At 37.1% G+C, this 14,388-nt stretch overlaps 1 protein-coding gene across 1 annotated transcript in view; it reads right to left on the minus strand.

Moving 5' to 3' along the window:
- LOC120260286 (subtilisin-like protease SBT5.3) overlaps positions 1–13,856 on the minus strand; it is a 21,588-nt gene extending 7,732 nt beyond the window's left edge. Inside the window, exon 1 of the mRNA XM_039267723.1 lies at positions 13,620–13,856. Within this exon, the coding sequence (XP_039123657.1) occupies positions 13,620–13,856 (237 nt within the window). The remainder of the gene's footprint in view (positions 1–13,619) is intronic.
- Positions 13,857–14,388: the final 532 nt, after the last annotated feature.

The following is a 14,388-nucleotide window of genomic DNA, read 5'->3' on the forward strand; positions in this document are numbered from 1 at the left end:
TGGAAGTTACGTATTGCTTTTACAAACTTGGTCTGACATTTCGTAAACTTCGGCCGATATGCTTTGTGAAGCTGCAACTCGTAAGAACTCGTCAGTACGCTCTAGCTTTGAGGTTGTTGAACTCATTTGTTGACTTGTTCAAACTTGGAACTTGGACTTTTCAGTTATCATCTTTGAATTTGATTGTAATTTCGATTTGATTTTTACAAGCTTCGGCCTTTAGGTCGTGTAGCTTTTTGTAACTCATGAACTCTTCAACTCTTCACCCTCGAGGTTGTTGGGTTCATTTGTTGAATTTGGAATCTTTGATTTGATTTGGAACTTCATTTTGACTTTTCATAAGCTTCCGCCTTTAGGGCTGTAGAAACTTTTCTGCGAACTGCTAGAACTCTTTCAACACTTCAACTTTGAGGTTGCTTGAGTCTCATTTGTTGATTTGTTTGAAACTTGAAACTTGGGTCTTAGACTTCAACTTGCTCCTTGGGAATTTGATTATGTATCTTAAACTTTGATTTGATTTCAAGTTGTAGATTTTGTATCGATGAATCACAAACTTGGTTTGACTTTTCAGTGAGCTTGCACTTTTATGCTTGTGATCTTTTACAACTCTGTGAACTCTTCAACTCTTCATCCTCGAGGTTGTTGAGCTCATTTGTTGATTTATTTGAAACTTGAAATTTGGACATTTGATCTTTTTCAGTATCTCTTGATTTGATTTGGAACTCGACTGACTTTCCATAAGCTTCGCCTCTGGGCTTGTAAGAACTTTTGTCATGAACTTTATGAACCCCTCAATGCTCAACTCGAGGTTGTTGAGCTCGCTTTATCTTGGATGTTTTAAGTTTGGTCTCAATTTTATCTCGGACTTTAAGTTATAGATTCTCCGCATCGAGGAATCGTAAATATGAGTCTTAGCTTCTTTCAGCTGAACTTCGGCTTTTATGCTATGTAATCTTTTTACTACTCGGAACTCTTCAACTTCCTTCATCCCAGAGGTTGTCGAGTCTCATTCTGTTGAATTCGCATTCTTTGATTTGATTCTGGAACTTGATTTTGAAACTTCATTTGACTTTTTCCACAAGATCTCGGCCTCTAGGCTTGCAAGAAACTTTGCAACTTAGCGAACTCTTCAAACACTTCTATCCTCGAGGTTGTTAAGCTCATTTGTTGACTTTGTTTGAAACTCTGAATCTTTGATTTTGCATCTTAGATTTAATTTGATTTCAAGCCTGTGAATTCCTCATGTCGATGAATCACAAACTTGGTTTTCGACTTTCATGCTTTCACCGCTATGCTGCTTTTTGTAACTTGTAAACTCTTCAACACTTTAACTTTGAGGTTGTTGAGCTTCGTTTGTTGACTTTGTTTAGAAATTAGTGTCTTGGACCTTCAACTTTCATCTCTGAATTTGATTTGGAACTTGATTTGATTTTTATAAAGCTTCAGCTTTCACGCTCGTAGTTTTTGCAACTATGTGAACTCTTCACCACTTTAACCTCCGGGTTGTTGAGCTCATTTTGTTGATTCATCATTTTGATTTGATGTTTTTTAGAATGCTTGGTTTTTCAAGATCTTTGAAATTTTCTTCATCACTCCAATGGCCCAAAACAGGGTCCACTGAGCTCAAAAAGTTTTCATGGGTTTTGGAATTTTTTATCACTCGAAGAGAATCAATGGCCTCAAACAGGGCCCGTCCACTCGAAAGAGTTTTTATGGGTTTTGCACCTTTTTCATCACTCGAAGAGAGTCAATGGCCTCAAACCCGGAGTCCATACGCTCAAAGAGAGTTTTATGGGTTTGGAATTTTTCACTCGAAGAGAGTTTCCATGGCCCTCAAGCGGAGTCCATGTGCTCAAAGAGAGTTTTATGGGTTTTGAATTTTTCAACACTCGAAAGAGAGTCAACAGCCCCAAACAGTAGTCCATCACCAAAGAGAGTTTTTAGGGTTTTGAATTTTTATCACTCCTAAGAGAGTTAAATGGCCTCAAACGAGGTCCACTCACCAAAGAAATTTGTCGTCACTCCAAAGAGAGTCTATGCTCTCAAAAAGGATCTTGATAGCCTAAAGTCCGCCCGCTGATTGCGAAAGCAAATGAAGAGGCCTCCAAGAGAGTAGAATCGATACATGATAGACATCACTTGTGTGATCTTAAGGGTCTGTGAAATTACCAAAGTATCCCTCATCTTCGCTAAAAATCCTCTTCTTTTTCTCTCTCCTTCTGCATTGAGGCCCTCTAACTTTTCATTTTTTCACATTTTATGAAATTTTGCAAATGAACCCCCGGACTTTCATATTTTCATATTTTTCATGGCTTTTGGAGTTAAACCCTCGAGCTTTCAGTATTTTCACACATTTTCACATTTTGCACACGTGTCCTCAAAAACTTTTCTTTCTTCTTCTTCTTTTTACTATGGTACTCATAGGAGTGAAAGCGAGCAACATCGTATATCTCTTGTCTATGGGCATGATTTAAAAGACAAATTATGCGAGGGACGGGATCCTAAGATCAATATATAAAGATATGGCATGGGCGTAAGGTGCATAATCAGAAAACTGACATCTACTACGATTTTGCATGGGATTAACAACCAGCATATATATATATATATTTGTATGAGATTTCATATGATCATCTACCTTCTTGAAAACGATGAACTTCTCCAAGGCTTATGAACGCTTTCTTTGCTTGCATGCTGTGAAAGGGACATCACCATCTGTGTGGACATCTCACTGGGATCCTTCTCGCCTTTTATTTTTCACAATAGGATTTTTCACTAAGTCCCACTGGATATTGAACGACTTCAATGACTTTTCCAATGTCGACCCCTCACTTTGGTGCAGTGTAATGGTGACTTTCTTGTGGATACGATGGAGAACCCCACCAAGATCACAGAGAGTTGTAGATGAAAGGAGTGCGAGAAGATGTAGTCGTTGATGCGATGCTCGTTGACGCCAAAATAATGCATATGGGATGGATGGCTGGATCATTTCCCTCCATGTCTCTATCTTTACGGGTCCCACCATCAAAGGAAGAAGCCTCTCATCCATGCATGGTAATGCTCATTTTTCTTTCTTTTTAACCCCGGTCCCACCACGGAAGAACATTCTTCTTCATGCCTTTCCATGCTGATCCAACCATTGAGAAGTCAAATGCCTCCTATGCTCCTTCCCTCTTCTATGCCCTCCTCTCTCCCTAAAAGATCCGGGACCCACCATATTGTTATTATTTTTAACCAAAAGATTTTTGTTTTCAAATATCCGGATTTTCATTAGCATTGCCATTATCCGAATATTTATGTTTTATTTATTTATTTTTATTTATTTTTATTATTATAATTTAATTTAATAATAATTTTTAACTCAAATTTAAAATTTATATATTTTTTTCTTTTAAATCCGAATTATGAGATAGAATTGGACTTTGATTAATATTAAAACTCCTTTATCTTTTTTAAGCCCTCAAAATGACTTTTATCCCCCTAAGTTTTATTTAGAGATAAAGATTAGGGTTTTATTCAAATTAAAACTCTTCCTATATATATAAACAACATTAAACAAGATCTTCTTTACAATAAAAATAAGTCAACTCTGCCTTAGAAAATAAATCATCTTTAATATATTGTAGGAAATATTTATATAAAACAAAAACTTAAATTTTTTTAAAAATTTTAATATATATATATTAAAAAGTGAATAATTACTAATTCATTACCAAAAAGAACAGGAGAGAAAGAAACAAAAGAAAAAAATAAAAACAAACCCTGATCACCAAAGGTGAAAATCGGAAAAAACAAAAAACAAATTGGGAGAAAAACATAAAAAAGACCTCATCCAAGCAGTGTAGTGCATATATACAGTGAAAATATATATGATGATGGGTCAACTGTGCTGTGTGCACTCTAATTTTTATCTTTTTAAAAATAAAAATTTTATTAAAAAAAATCACTGAATACAAAAACTAAAAATTATAAATAATAACAATAATAATATAAAGTACAACAAAGTTCCATAATCAATCAATAATTCTTGATGCAGTGAGCTATCCTCCTCCTTTAATTTCATTCTGTCCAATTATCTGTATTATTTTTGGGAAAAATATTCAAAATATTTTCCCATTCTTCTCACTCGTAATTCTCTGTTAGCGCCCTCTAATATTAGATCTGCTTGCAATTTCCGTCCTTCTATTTCCATTATAATGTTGCATTCAAATTTCTAGATCTTCTTGTAGTACTATATAGATTTGTCCTTCTGTAGACTCTAACTTGGCTTCAAATTTTGTACACCCATTTCCCTATATTACCCCTTATTCCTAACCCCGCATTGCGAAGCTCTTCGATCTGGTTTTTGCAATAGCCTTAGAGCACCTTTTTGACATTGCACATGCTTAATGAGACGACCAAACATGTTGATGTGTTTTAGCTCTTGGTGATCAACCTTTGATAATATAATCAGGAAGATTGATTTATATATACATATATATGCGCACATATATGTAGAAATATATATATAGGGAGAGAGAGAGAGAGATATGTATTATCATATATATAACATTCAAAATTTGATTTATTTGGATAGATATCTTTCCATCCTACATGTGATATTAAAATATATTATCAAATAAATAAATATTATTTATTTTTAATAATAATAAAAAATAGAAGTTTATTTAATTTTCTAATTAAACTACTATTTAAATCAGAGTAGTTAAGGTTGAATCCAAACTTTGAAAATATATTAATTTTGAAATTTAAAAATAAATAAAAAATTTGTCCATAGATTCAAACAATTATATATAAATGTTCTTCCATATTTAAGGCAAAAATAATATTTTTGATATCATGATCAATAAATTAAACATATCCGTAGATCTATATATCAAAGCTCTATTCAAAAATCTTCATTGATCTTTTGTTGATAATAAAAATAGAAGAGTAAATTATAAATCTCTCAAATCTCAGACCAACATCATCGAAAGGTAATTAATTTGTAACTTTTTAATCAGCTTTATTTTTCATTATTTTGATTTCAAAAATTGGAATAAAAATTTGCATTCAAAAAAAATATATTAGTTATTTTAGAATAATAACAATCAATGTTAACTAGATCCATTGCAGTATAATATAAGATAGAAAGTATGAATGTACATCCAAATCCCGAGGCACAACGATGGTTGTCGATCTCAACCCGAGATTCTAATCTCGGGAGATTAGAGTGTGTAGGGATGGCAATGGGAGGCGTGGCGGAGGCGGGCATGCCTTTACCATCCCGGCCCCGCATGGTAATAAGCTGGGCACCGCAGGGGCAAGGTCATCGGAGGAGCACTATTCTCCGCTCTTTTTGCTTTTTCGCTAATCTCCCGCCTCGCTTATAGCTATAAATAAGATTTAAAAATTTTTAAAAATATTTATAAAATAGATTTATTTTATAAAACATATATTTTTAAAGACAACTCTATAAGAAATTTATTAAAAAAATTTTTAAAAAATTCATTTACTCCTATACATTATATAATATTTATAATAAATTAAATTATTATCGGCGTGAAGGGCAAGAATACATTGCCCCGCCCCGCTCAAAATCGGGGCGGATCGGGCGGATCGGAGCGGGAACTTCGTGACGGATCGGGTTTTGCCATCTCTAAGCAGGTGTTGTTGAGTGCGATCCTCGAGGCAAGCGTCTGGTTGTGATTGATTTTCCTTCAGAGATCCAATCCCGAGGAGTACGAGAGACTTCTCCTGGATTGGATTTTGCGGATCAGCTGGATATTCGCGAAACCATATCTCGAGGCGTTATTTTGGTTGATTGTCTGCCAAACTAGCGGGTTTTGGACCAACCTGCGGGCCAAGATTTGGCCCATGATGTTTTTTTGTTCAATTCTCAGTACACGGGCCAAGCCTCAAGTCAATGATTCCTGATTGGGTCAAGTTGAGGCTTTGGGCCATCAACTTGTTGCTGATTTGGGCTCTAGCTAAGATAAACCGGATTTTTTTCTTTTGGGCCAAGATGAGGCATCAGGTTCGGCCCCGGGTTCTGAGGATCAGCTTCCTAGCAATGATTTTTCACAGTGAGCAGCTGCCTCAGGCCCTCAGGGCGATGCGAACCAAGGCGACCAGCTCCAAGAGGCCTTTTAAGAACCCCTGATCACCCACCACAACAGGTACCTATTCCGCCTGGTTTTACTTGGCACTTCATGTTGGGTATCCGTCCATTGTCCCAAAGGTTAACACGATACTACTAGACTCCTTTCTACCAGACCCCAATTACGCTTGGTCTGATGGTGAAGAGCATGAACAAGAAGAGACAGTGGACTCAGCTCTCAACCATCTCGCTCTTGGCCCTTTTGAGTCCCAATAGTCTATCCTGATTCAAGAACATCTTCCAACCCAGGATATGATGACGAATGTGGTATCTGATGACTCTATTTAGGAGGCCATGCCAGTGTTGGACATTTCCATAGAGGAATAGGATCAGCCAACATGCCGCTAGCATGATCAACGTGAGCCACGTAAAAAAGCCTTCCTTGCGCTTGGAATGAGGAAGCTGGGTTTTCTGCTCTCACCCGCTACATCAAAGATTTCAAGGCTTTTTCCAAAAGCGGGCTTCACTAAGGAGATGCACAAGTTGGAGGAGTTCATACCGCGATCGACGCTAGATCTGGGCCGTGACCCTTCTGCGGGGAGCCGGATCCCGATGTGCTTGATGATGTCACCGACTAGCCATCGCACTGCTACATCGTTGTTTCTAGTAGGAGTCCCTCTCTTCTTCTAGTTTCCTTATCTTCTTCTTGTTTTTTTCCCACTTCTAGTGGAGTGCTCCCCGCTTTGGTGGGTTTCGAGTGCAAGGATGGATTTTTTTTTTATTTTTTATTTTGGGATCTGACATGATGTGATTGCTCACATGGGATTTACTTTCATAATTTTCGTTTTGTTTTAAAAATTTTATCCAGACATATTGTCTAAAGCAAGGGTTTAATAACCGGACCGATCGGTGAACTGGTTGGCCAACCTGTGCACGGTTCAACAATTTCTCTTTTTTATTTATTTTTAAATAAATAAACTTTCAAAAAAAAAAATTCATAAATTATAAAAAAATCCAGAAAATTCAGGAAAAATGGGGGAAAATAAAATTTATTAAAAATCAAACTTTTCTTCTTTTGATTTCTAATGAAAAATTAGAGAAGATACAGAATCAAGGATTTAAAATTTTAAATCCTTGCCTTGAATGTTGGTTTTGATTATAAAAGCAATTATTAAATCCTTGCTGGAAGTCGTAATAATGATCTCGATGAGTATAGGAAGCCTTCTTAGCCTCGCATAGCCATCATCGGTTGAGCAGCAAGTGTCCAATAACATACAAAGGGGATGAAAGGATCTGCAAAGCAACTGCAACCTGACCCGAAGGACCTCCGGAGGAGATGAAAGGACGATGGGCAAGATCCGTTCGAGGCCGTTAGTTCTAAGAAAGGCGTCCTGGTTTGCTGGTTCACAGGCGCAGAGATTTCAAAGGAGTTAAAGGTGGGGAAGCAAGAGAGGAAAGGAGGGGGAAAGGCTGCGGTTGGTTGCATCTAAGGTACCGATGATAGCAAGCCGGCCACGGGCCTTGAGGGTGTGTTTGACGATGGCCAACCTCCGATGAAGGATGAACCAACGACCGTGAGAGTGCGTGTTTGACTAGTCTAAGACAAAACCTAAATGAAATCAGTGATTTTTTAAAACCGGCTCGGTCCGGGCCGAACCGGCTCATCGGGCTGTCTAAAACCGTTCAAGACCGGTTCAATCAGATCCGGTTCGTTATATAATGAATCTGACTGGGAGGCCTGCTCAACCGGGTTTCTACCGAACAGTTGAACCGCCGTCCAAATTCCCTGCTAATTAATCCTTGGTCTAAAGTTTCTAAATTGTTATGCATTTTTGGTTTAATTTAGATCATCAATTATGATAATCTATGATATATATGCAACAAGAGAACGATGCATCATATATTTTTTAAAATTTAAAATAAATTATTAATTTTATTATCACGTTGGACACATTGCTCAACAAGCACCTATGCCTTGACGATGTGTGGGTTTTTTTAGAATTCAATATTATAGTTTTTCCGAAATAAATACTATATATAAGAGATTCGATACCATACTACAAGACCATGACAAATGCATATCTTTCAACCTAAATAGGCGTACATATTAATTTTTTATTATGTTGATGTTTTACTATAAATTCTAGATGAGTGGATAATTTTGTTAATTAATAAAATAATTATTGATAACTTCACATCAATCCTATAATGCAACACATTATATGTTTCTAATTGATGTATTATGAAATAAATAAACAAACAATAAATAAGTAAGAAGAATTTTTTTTAAAAAAAAGAATTCACTGATTTAGGCGCAAAACTTAAAATTGGAAAAAACTTAGTGTGGATGGCTCTCATCATTTAGCTTTAAAGCCTACGACCTGGCCCAAGCTTGTCCCAACCATATCCAAAGTTAATGTTTGACTTGCCAGTCCAAGCATGATCTAAATAAACCTTCGATTAGATATGAATATTATTTTTAAATGATGGGCTAACCCACAGACATGCTCTTTTGGACTTTTTAGGGCTGATTCAACAGGGCGACCCATGATCTGGCCCATTGAATTTATTACTAAATATTAATAATAAAAATTAAAAAAAATATTACAAATGATTGATTGAAATAAGCCCATCATACAAGAAAGCTAACTAGCTAAGTGGCTAATTCCTAATTGTCATGGGCCAACTTCATGAGTCATGTCATGCCAACCAACGATTTCCTCCATGATTTATCTTGGAAGAGGGTTGTATTTTCATTGATCAATGAAGTACATAGAGGTCCGATTTTATGTAGAATGGAAAAAAACACATATGATTAAGAAATGAGTAGGTGCTAATCTAGTTTTGATGTAATTATATTGTAGTGATGCAATATTTTTCTCGGGTAAAAATGTAATAATACTAATCAATTAATAAATTTATTTGTACTTATTTTTATTTTATTTTTTTATTTTTAAATCATCACAAAGTTTAATAAAGTAAGTTAAAATATATATATATATATATATATAACAACAGACCGGTTTGAGCCAAATGCAACGGATTAATCCAAAGAGCCAAGCCTATGAGCTGAGCCATGGGTTCACATTTTAAAATTGGGCTAGCTCAGCCGGCCCAAACTATTTATGAGGTTTGTCATATATAGGCTTGGGCTGGATCAAAACTTTTATTTTCAGGGGCGAGCTGATCTGCCCCAACCCAATGATGAGAGTAAAGTGCGGATAGAGGTCAAATATCACAACTTGGCACATTCATAGTGCATTTTATATTGAGTCATAAACTATCAAGTTCTACTAAAATTCAAATTGACAATTCCTACTAAAACTCAAAATTGATGACTACACAATTATAATCCTATGATATGCTTAATAAGCTATAATTCAATTATAAATAAGAGCTCTATGTAATTATAAGCCGGGTCTCTAAAGTTGCAACTGACTAATTAAATCTTAGTTTGTATACGAATAAAATTTGGGTCATAAACTCTAACAAAATATTTTTTTTATACATAATTTTTTTTATCACTAATTACATTATTTCTCCATAGTATAATTTGCTTATACAATGCCCTTCCTAATTGAAGGAGAGGTTCGTTTGCATGTATATATATATGTATATATATAGTATTATACATCAAAAACTTTATCGCACCAATTCATATCAAGCATTTGTGGATTTCTTCCATCTATCTTCACTCAAATATTACCATGAATCTCTAGCTTGAGTAAAAGAGGAAATGCTTATACATGAAGTTTGAGCTGATAAGAGAATATTATTCTTATTATTAGTGGTTTAATATAATCACTGAATCTAAAACGGTGAGACTAAATTTAACATAAAAGGAGTCTCAATTTTCCTTTTGAGAACTGAGAAGTAAACCATGTTGGAGGAAATAAAGATCAAGGACCTATTATTCTTTAATTTATATTTACTTGACTTATGCATCTATATCAAAAAGGTTAACCTTGGTGCATGAATTCAAAACTCAGAAGACAGGTTCCATGCCTTCAATAATTTCTACTCATTAATTTGTAAAAATCAGTAATTAAATACTTTGATCATTTAAAAGCAAAAAAACTTTGGTGCATGAATTCAAAAACTCAGAAGACAGGTTCCATGCCTTCAATAATTTCTTACTCCTTAATTTGTAAAATCAGTAATTAAATACTTTGATCATTTAAAGCAAATTAAAGTTAATTAGATAACAATTAATAAAGGTGGCGGATAAATTAAACCAATTCCATTACAAACGAATAAAACAAATGCGTTAATTTTGCCAACACCGATTGAGATCTTTTCTAATATAGAAGTAAATCATCTCTAGCTTAGAAAAATATATGTCATCTCTAATACAGTACAGGGAATATTCTTATAGAAAAATCACTAAAAAAACTCTTTTTATATATAATTATGGATAATATTTTTTTCAAACACAATGCAAACTGGACAATAGATCGATCAAAAATAAATAAAAAAAATTAATTAAAGAAATCACTAAACTTAAAAATAAAAAAAACTAAAGTTTTATAATCTAATTTAATTTGATCATTATTCTTGACGATCAAACGGTGGATCTTCCTCTTTGTCATTTTGATCTGATTACTATTCTCATTCTGACAATTTTTTTAAGAAACTTAACCATTAGTTTATCTCTCTCTTCGGTGGAGCCTTCTAATGTGAGGTTAGCTTCCACTCTCCTGTCTTCTATTATTGTAAATTTGGATGTCAATTTCCTTCTTCCATTATTATATTGCCTGAATAATAGTATCTACGTCGCTCTTTTTATACTGAATATAAACAAGATTTCTACCTAACTCCCGAATGCATGAGATGAAAATAAGATAAAAATACCGCTAAAAAATGATATAAACAAGATCGCTGAGGAGTGATTTCGAAACCCACGACCTCCCCTTATACTTCATTGTCATACCATTCAACCCACGACCTCCCTCTTCTCCTACCGATCTTTTGAAGTTGATTTCAACTTTCTTCCGTCCTCGTTCCAAGTTGCATTTTATTGCTACCGTCCGGAGGAACTCTTCTGCCTTGTCAAAGAATTGCATTAATTGTAGGAATTTTTTGACGTTGCGCAAGCTTAAGGAGGTGGCGAAACATGTTGATGAGCCTTAATTGGTTATTGGTTTAAGATGAATACATCTTTATTTGTGTACAATAAAATTTGGGTCACAAATTAACTACGACGAATTATATCCTTTTTTTTTCATACATACTTAAATAATAACTATATCATACTTATCCATTGACCACTTTTTTTTTATTTGAGGATAATAAAACGGCTTATGTATATATTTATATGTTTTATAATTTGGATTAAAAAGTTATTGTGGATAAATTAATATATGTTATTGACTGAGTTATTTTTTAAGGAAAATTAAAAATTAGTTAATATTCATCTAGAGATAAGATTCTTTTATTATTTTCTCTAATACAACATGTAAATATATTATTTCTTTGTTAGAATTAAATTTAGTGGAAATTGCCAAAAACCCTTTTAAGCTTTGTAGAAAATTACCAAAAACACCCTGCTAGTTTTCAGAATCCCCAAAAACCCCTCCTTTTAAAAGTTTATGTTTTTCAAACCCCCAAACCCTCAGAATCGATGTGAACGGAGTGAGTTTCAAATTTTTGGACGTAAAATGCCCTTGCATGATGGGGAGTCGCAACTGCAGACCATCTCGGCGATTTGAGAGGAAGCGGGCGGTTTTCCTGAGGGTAACCCCGAGAGAAGAATTCTATCGGAGCCGCTTAATTGCTTTTTCTCACCACGCCTTCGCCTTTCCATTTCCGGGTCGCCTCCTGGTTGTCTCACTGGCAAGCCTCCAGAATTGCCATTTCATCGCCTTTTTCCCTTTCCACCCAGATCTCAAGGAGAAGTCCCCTCACAAGCAACTAGTGCAGTTTTACCAGCTTGCAATCTAAGGTATCGAGTATGGTTTTATGTTAACTGCTCACATAAAGAAAGATTTTTTTCGCTTTTTGCTTGCTCCCTGCTTTTGTTGGAAGATATCAAGTCTCGTAGGAAATTTCTACCGGGGTTTTGTTAGTCCGCAGGAGATTTCTGGCTAGGGTTTTGTTTTGTTTTCGATTTTCAGATGTATACACCTATCGAAATAGTTTTTCTGATCGTTATGATTCGTGTAATATTTATAATGTACATTTCCGCTTCGCTTGATACGGTTGCAGCTTTTACAAACGAGGTCGACGCTTTTAAGAAAACTGAGATGTTAGCAGCTTTAACATTTGTTGTCTCTGCTATATTCTCGCCTCTGCTTAACAAAAATGGGTCTCTGCTTAACATTTTATATCTCTGCTTAATAACCGAGAGTTTACCGCTTAAAAACCTTATATTTCCGCTTAAACTTTTGTCAATACCGCATGTCGAATGTGTTGTTATCTGTCATAGTGTCATGGATTACGGCGGGTCAACCTAGTTAATGGGCGCTGCTATTTGACACCCTGGCCGTGAGACCTTAATCAATCGAAAGTTAACACTGACCCCTCGACACTCGGGAGATTATTCAAGCGACACCGCTTGCGCTGCTCAATCGAGTCGGAAGCCATATACCAAGAGAGGGCCCTTCTTGATTCTCTTTTGCAAAAGGTACGTATGGTCGCACCAATAAATTCGTGGATCGGGGAAAGCTCGCCGAAGCTTTCTGCACTCTCAAGACGTGGCCCTCGCTCTCGTCTCGTCATGACGACGACGCAGCTGGTCTTTCGTAAGAAGAAAAACCAGTCGGCCGTCAAGGGCTGTGATCTATCAAAGACCAACGAGAGCACAGAGACTCCATCAAGAGCACTCAGCGCAACTTGTCTCGACAGAGGGGAGAAGAAGATAATTTTGTCAAACCCCCGACGTGCACTTTTATGGGACAGCCCTCTTCCCAAATACATCATGCCTTGCCTCCGAATCGGATCGCTGATTACGCCGACGATCTACTGCACCATGGGGCGACACGCATGTGCGCAGCGACGTATTGCGCGGGCTTATGGAGGATATTCCAAGCGCCGCCCGAGCGCAAGATAGATGCGCCGGAAGAAGACCAACATTGTGGTACATTAAGGGTTGCCTCACCGCTTTAACGCCCTGGTTTTACGAAATGACTCGAACGGGAAGAAAGTCCGCTTTCAGAAGATCCCAAGGACGTCAGCTACACGGTGAAAAGTATTTACCTAAGCAAGCGACGGTAGAAACGAGCTTGTCATCGTCGATGGAAAAAGAGGTATTAAATCATGGACAATGTTTAATATAAGTCCTTTAATGTTTAAACATTTTATTTAGCGCTTAACTTTTAGTATTTACTGCTTAACTATTATTCATACCGCTTTTAAAATATTTTGTTCTCCGCTTAATTATATTCTATAACGCTTTAAATATATAAACACTGCTTAAATATAGTTTTTTTATAGTTTAAAAATGAATCGATCTCACCGAATTGTTCTGGGTTTTACATATGTTAGTTTCCTGAAATGGTTCCCGATGACGTCAAGAAGAAATATTTGTCTGGGGCCAACCGACCTGGATCTGACGCCATCGCCTCCCAACCACTGGGCTCAAGGCGACGATGAGAGTGCACTTATCGCTAAGGCTCGGACGCTGGCTTCCTACTTCCACTCCCCACCACGCCAAGACGCAGATTCCTCGACGCCGAGAAGCCCTCCCTACCCCTATAGACTGCAACAACCCCCTACCACGATCAACGACAGGGCCCCCGACCACGGCAGCTCCGACCGCGGAGATTTCCACCGCTGACATTGGGCTAAGATGTCACCGCGAACTCTTTACGCAGCATGCCGAGATATTGACGACCGAAGTTTCTCGGCTTGTCGCCGTGCGTGGAGGCGCCTGAAGGACGTTTCACAACCGGCCACGCCATCCCTCGAAAAGAACTCGAGCATCTCGGACTGAACGAGGCGCCGAATTTGACGACGACGTACATCATCGGAAGCGTCATTCCAAGGCGCTACATTCAAGAGACTTGCAAAAAAGAGGGAGACATATCGCTTTCCCGCTCCACCGCCGACCGACGACTGAATAATAGCAACACCATCGGCATCGATGTCAGCATCGAGTCCGCCGCTGACGATACATGGACACGACGCTGGAGGACATCAGATGATGTGGCGCTGCTACGGCGCGAAGGTCGCTGACTCTTCTCGATGAAATCGCCGACCCGTGGAACCGGCCGCCGAGATTGCAGGCATCAAAGATGGACACAATCCCCCAAGATCAAGAACAAGTTAGGGCGCGTGTCTCCCAACGATGTCGCCATGGCCACGGTTGAGAA

The sequence above is a fragment of the Dioscorea cayenensis genome, chromosome 5, assembly GCF_009730915.1.
Source record: "Dioscorea cayenensis subsp. rotundata cultivar TDr96_F1 chromosome 5, TDr96_F1_v2_PseudoChromosome.rev07_lg8_w22 25.fasta, whole genome shotgun sequence".
Lineage (NCBI taxonomy): Eukaryota > Viridiplantae > Streptophyta > Magnoliopsida > Dioscoreales > Dioscoreaceae > Dioscorea > Dioscorea cayenensis.